General features: G+C 41.7%; 1 protein-coding gene across 1 annotated transcript in view; it reads right to left on the reverse strand.

Annotated features, from left to right (window-relative positions):
- Positions 1–4,605: 4,605 nt before the first annotated feature.
- The window catches only part of SUV39H2 (suppressor of variegation 3-9 homolog 2 (Drosophila)), a gene marked incomplete at its 5' end in the record, with an annotated part of 5,514 nt that continues 4,163 nt past the window's right edge, over positions 4,606–5,956 (reverse strand). Inside the window, 2 exons of the mRNA XM_008945954.1 lie at positions 4,606–4,839; positions 5,659–5,788. Of these exons, the coding sequence (XP_008944202.1) occupies positions 4,730–4,839; positions 5,659–5,788 (240 nt within the window). The remainder of the gene's footprint in view (positions 4,840–5,658; positions 5,789–5,956) is intronic.

A 5,956-nucleotide genomic window follows, 5' to 3' on the forward strand; every position in this document is an offset into this window, starting at 1 on the left:
CCATCATGATTACAAATACTGACAGTTGTCTATTAGCCCCAAGATTACTTTTCTCTTTAGTGCTGATTACTGTCTGCAGCTATGCTCATTCATGCAGATTTTTCAGCATGTTTTTTACTGTCAGAACTCGGAATTTGCTGCCTGTGTAACTTTACTGTTCCTTCCATGAACTATTGAAGTGTTCCTAGGAGAGACTGTAAAAGCCTTTTGTCTTCCAAGGTTCTGTTCTCCCAGACTGTAAGTGGACAACAAATGGACCAGACAGAACTAAAGGTAGAAAACAAAATGAAATTTAGTGGTTCTTTTTTATCATGAGCTCTCAAAGAGTTTGCCTTTGATACAGATGTGATGTCAGGTTTTAATGAAATATTGCATTTTTAACTGTGGGAACATGACATGCTTCAAGAACAACTACACAAACAATGCAATCATTGCACTTTCACTGCAGTGACTTTTAAAAGCAGCTGCAGAAGAGATTTGGGAATCACTGAGAAGTTTTTCTTTTGAATGTAATTGTTCTTTTCAAGCAGTCCCTCTACCTCAAACAAGTGTTGTCATCCAATTTTAACCCCTCATGGTTTAAATCAAACTCATTGCAAACAACTTGTCACTTCCTCCATGTTTTGGTATGTTCTGATATTTTTTTTTTTTTCCTAGAATTGGAAATAAAATCCTGTGGCTCCGAAGCCCCCAGCAGTAGCCTGCTCTGGAGGTGAACTCACAGCAACAGAAGCTAATGTCTTGGGTGAAAACATGTCCAGGCTAACAGTCTTATGTTACCAGGGTTCACCTCCTCTGCAACATTCTGCTGATTTCACTGAATTCAGACTTGTTTAGATTTCTTTTTTAAATTCAAGACAGTAAGATCCTCCATGCACGTGTAACATCGTAGCTCTTTGCCAAAATTCTCAGCTTCTAAAATGGATGCAAGTCAGGTTTTTGGTAAACCTTAGCACTTACAAAAAAATGCCTAAACAGCAGAATCGGCTAAAAATCCATGAGGTTTCCTATCCCTGTGGCCTGAAGTGCCAGAGACAGATGTGAACAAACTTTTGGTATGACTGTCTTCAGCCTTTCTGCCATCTTTAGTGATCTGTGATGATCAGTCTGCTGCTGGGAACGGCAGCAGGAGAGGAAAAGAAATGAAGGAAGGAAAATGGCTATTATCTCTGCATGGTTTTACATGTCCATGTATTTCTCCACAGTCAGCTTGCCCACTCCATTCCTGGGATCTGTTAATGTGACTTCCAGATGTGGTCTGTCAACATTTTGGTTGGTTGATTGCTGTGTTTTATTTTGGTTTAAAGCAAGTCTGAGTGAGAGAAACTGCTGTTTTTACTACCTCGTGAATAAAGTCATGCAGAGCAGAGTTTCAGCTTTGGCTTGTTCCCTTAACTGTACTAGGCATGCAAGCTCAGGGCTGCATTTATCACGTCCTTAAATACATAGGAACCCGTCCTGCTTTAACCAGTGAACAGTGTAAATTTGTACCAGTTATCAGCCATAAACTGACTAGGAAACACACAACTTCCTCAGGATTGCTCTACTATAGTCCTTAGAGTGCTAGAAAATTTGGGTACAGGACAGGAGATAAGAGGTTGAAGTCTTAAAGCAAATTCTACTCCTCCAGCTACAGCTGATTTTGACAGGCCAGGATTATTCTTTTTCTTAAGAATGACAACAACGAGAGAAAAACTAAATTTAATTTATTTTATCAAAAACTATAGGAAGATAGCAATACTGGAGATCACACATTCTGAAAAGAAAATGTTCCTGAGCTTACAAACTGCATATTCTAATGTACGCAGTCCTAAAACATACATTAGAAGTAACCAAAAGATGGACTTAACTTTGAGATTAAATAAATAAACAATAGCTTTCCTTACAGGTGACCTTGCAGCTTTAGTTTTGCTGCCAAATACATACCCCAAAATTCAACCCAATAAAAGACTGCTAGAGGACAGATCACAGGTTACCAGGCTCTAAGAAGTGATCATACACCACTGAACTGGTGGCCACGATGTCGCCAACGGGACCACAAAGCAAAACCAAGGCAGAAGCCAGGCTGGCTTAGGCTCTGTAAGAAAATGAAAACAGCTTCCTCTCCTTTTCCAATCAGGTGACTTCACATCCCTTCCCCCTCCCAACTCATAAAAACAGCAAAAGGAGTTTTAGAAGTCACACAATGTCCCATCAAGCAAACTCGCTGACTGCGATCCAAACGCACTGTGAATATTCAATAGCAAATACTGTTCAAGGCTCTGAACTGGAAACTGGATACATGGGTTTACTTCAAATAAATACAAAATAGTTACCTCCCAGAACAGACATTAACGGTCCTTTATTTGCTGCACAAGAGGTAACACACATCCTGAAAGCAGAGCAGTGTTACTCCAGTGCTGGTGGTAGCACACGCGGCCCGGGGAGAAAGGCAGACACCGAACCCAAGCACAACTACTAACATTTGGGTCTTTTCAAATGTATTTACTCGTGATTTTTAAACCAAATGGGAACGGACGTAGATGGAGAGAGCATGAAACCAGCTCTGGGTCACCTTGCACAGGAGAGGCCAGTTTGGTAGGACACCCAGTTCTTGCCACAGGCCCCCCCAGCAGCCCGCAGTGCCGGGGCAGGCACAGCCAGCAGCGGGTAGGGAGCTGGAGATGCACCCACGTGGGAGCACCACTGAGTCGGGCTACGTGCAAGAGAAACAGCCCCAGATGACACAAGATCATCTGCAGTTTGACACCATTAGAGCTCCACATTCCACCTACAAGTTATATATTTAATATATTTTTTTTTAAAAATAAAAAATTAAAAAAAAAAGAGATGTGGCATAATAAAAATTGTCTAGATTGAGCATTTATCCACGTGTATGGATTCAGGTGAGCCTGGTCACATCAAATACTTTTACATCAAAGCAAACTTTTCCCTATTCACTAAACAGTATAAAAGTATCTCTTTCAGCCTGTATCTCTTCCTGTTGCAGATTACAAAACTTACACAGCACATTCAGTGGCCCATGCTCATCACCCAACCACAAACTGATTTTGGCTAGGAGCACAGAAAATGTTGTTCTCTTGCCAAAGAGCCAGATCTTCAGTGCAAATGCAACTGTGCTTCTTAATGAATAACCAACCTGTATCATCCTTTGAAACACTCTTTTTGGAGTGTTAGTAATTACCATGGAATTTAAGGCATTTTCTAACAGATTAAGGAAACAGTTATACACTGGGAACTTGACCTCATTCACCTGAGCCAACAGCTGTGCACCTTATAAAGGTAACTCGGTGACCTATGATACATAGCTAGCATCCGTTTATGGAGCATCCATTTATGGAGCAACATTATTCTGCCTGACCCTATCAACATTTACACGATTTGAAAGCAATACGCAAGCTTTACAAGCTTTTAATCCATAAGAATAAAGCACTTGGATCATCCCTGGAGCATGAACCTTGGTTGTAACTCCGCTCATAACCTACCTCAACTGCTCTTCAGTGGTTTTGAAGCCAAGCAAAACTTAGCATACATTTTGAACAGATCAAGACAACTTGAAGTTGATCAGGAAAAGGAAAAAAATAAAAAAAGATGACTCAGGCAGCTGAAGAACAGTACATTTCTCAGCCTTTACATTCAAGAACATCTTACAAATGTCTACAGCAAATGGATAAGATCCCCCCATGTCTAACTTCACTGAAGTTAACATTTTTGCAACACGAAAAATCAGGCCTAGTATTTTAAAAGTCTGTCACTAGGTAAAAAAAGTCACAGTATGTAAAAGCTTAATCAAAACCAGTTGTGAATAAAAATCACCTCCCAGGGCACTTCTGCACCTAACAGATAACTGAGCATTATCTCCGTAACACATCAGCTTTGTCAGACAACGGGTGCTCTCCCTATTCTTATGTTACCTATTTCCAAGTGCAGCCAGTAATTTGTTTCAGCAGTGGCTGCCACATGCCTGCAATGAAAACAAAGGGCGTGCGTTACAACCCACAATCCAGTATTTACAAACGCTCTGTAGAACTGCAAACCTCCTATAGCATCCTAACTAAAAACAAAAAAAAACACAACTGAAAAAACTTCTATATGGAAAACTTCTGAATAACATAAAAATGTTTGAGAGCTTGATTTTACATCTGAAACCTGCTAAAACCAATTACTTGACTTGCATGGAGTTCAGCGGACATTTTGCAGTTTGTGTTCTGTCAATCTTCATCATTCAGACAGTCTTCTGGCTGTCCTTAATCCTTCCCCCTGGTGCCAGAAGTGTTGTTACTAATCTCTTGAAGCTTTTCTTCATACCACAAGATGCAAAACAATCATCAGCTATGATTTGGAATTCATATCAAATGCCTCCAGGCTTTCCAAGGTATAGAAAATATGTAACATCACTTCGTCCCACAGCTCCTAAAAGGCCTACGGCTGCAAGCTCACACTCCCATGTTCCAGTCAGGGACATTTTACCTTTGCATACATTTTACTGCTTCCTAAACAACAGTTCTAGAAAAATCAGTTTCTAATCCCTGCTTTCAGTTCTGTATTTGCCTGGAACTCTACATCTCTTTCTTTGGCCAATGCCACTTCAATTACAAATATAATGTCTTGTTTTCACTGTACTTATTTACATTAGATGTAAGAATACTTGACCATGTGTGTGAAAGAAGAGTCTTCTTTAAACACATTTAAAAGAGAACAAAGTATTTGTGGCTTTGGGTACCCGAACTCAGTTGAGGTAACCTCTGCAACACACCGCTCCACATTTACAGACAGTCCTGATCCTCTTTTTGGACGGGCTGAGACCCTCAGCAGAGTCTGACGTCAGATCTATTGAACCTGTGACACAGATAAACCACAAATAAGTTTTAAAAGACAGACTGAAACTGTGCTAGGTACTCAAATAGCTTCAAAAAGCCTGCCTTCTACCACCCCACTCCTTAAAAGGATGGGGTGTGAAGCTGTGCTCAAATGTTCTGACCCCCACGTAGGGAATACTCGCACCAGGCCGAGCGCAGGCACCAGAACCCACAGTCAGCACACTCAGCCCCGTACCCTCAGAGGTTGTGCCAGTGAATGGTGGATAATTCTCACTCTACAAAATTGCTTTCTTAATTATCGAAGAGCCAACAATATTTCACAAAGAATTTTGTTTCCTAAAGTCTCTGCACAGTGACCAACGTATCCAACCCAGCAAAAGGACAGTAAACTTCAGACCATCCTCCCATCCTAAACATCTGAACCACAGGACCTGTATCAGCAAGTGAGGCCAAGGGACACCAGAAACCAATCTATGGTGCCTTAGACCACTCAGCTGTTGCAGCTGTCCTTAAAACCATCACTAGCAGAGGACTTACAAAGTAGTTTACCTGAAATGCCAATCTGAATAAAGAAAAGCTTTTTTGAATGGTAGCCTGACCCTTCTTTGAGCATTCCTGGAACAAACCTTCAAAAGCATTTGCCTCCTCAGACACTGAAGCCACAATCCTGTGCCGTGAGCTAGGAGCTGTGAAGGAGGCAATGCACCAGAGGGACACGTGGGAGCTTCTGGGTGCAGGCTTGTCTGCACTCAATCCCCAGAGCTGGGCCAGGGAGGCGCAGCACCTGACCTAAACTGCAGCAAAACCCAGCAGTGCCCCAAACCCCCCAAGAACAGACCTTTCATCTGGTAGTCAAAGGTCAGCTCCTCTCCAGCCTTGATGGTCCGTGTCGAGAAGAGGGCTATCCGAGGCAGACGCAGGTCGAGGTTGTCAATGAACACATTGAAGACTTGGAGATTTGGATCACACTGCAAGGCAAAAATTAACGTGGTTTCCGTTAAGGAAAACGCACACTAAGTTTCACTGAAGTGTTTAAATAAACCAGGGTCACAGGAAAGTAAGAACTGGCTCTTCTCTCAGTGACAGGAGTCTGAAGTAAGTTATATTCAGAAATCAACAAATTACTTTCCTGAAAG

The sequence above is a fragment of the Merops nubicus genome, unplaced genomic scaffold, assembly GCF_000691845.1.
Source record: "Merops nubicus isolate BGI_N331 unplaced genomic scaffold, ASM69184v1 scaffold9618, whole genome shotgun sequence".
Lineage (NCBI taxonomy): Eukaryota > Metazoa > Chordata > Aves > Coraciiformes > Meropidae > Merops > Merops nubicus.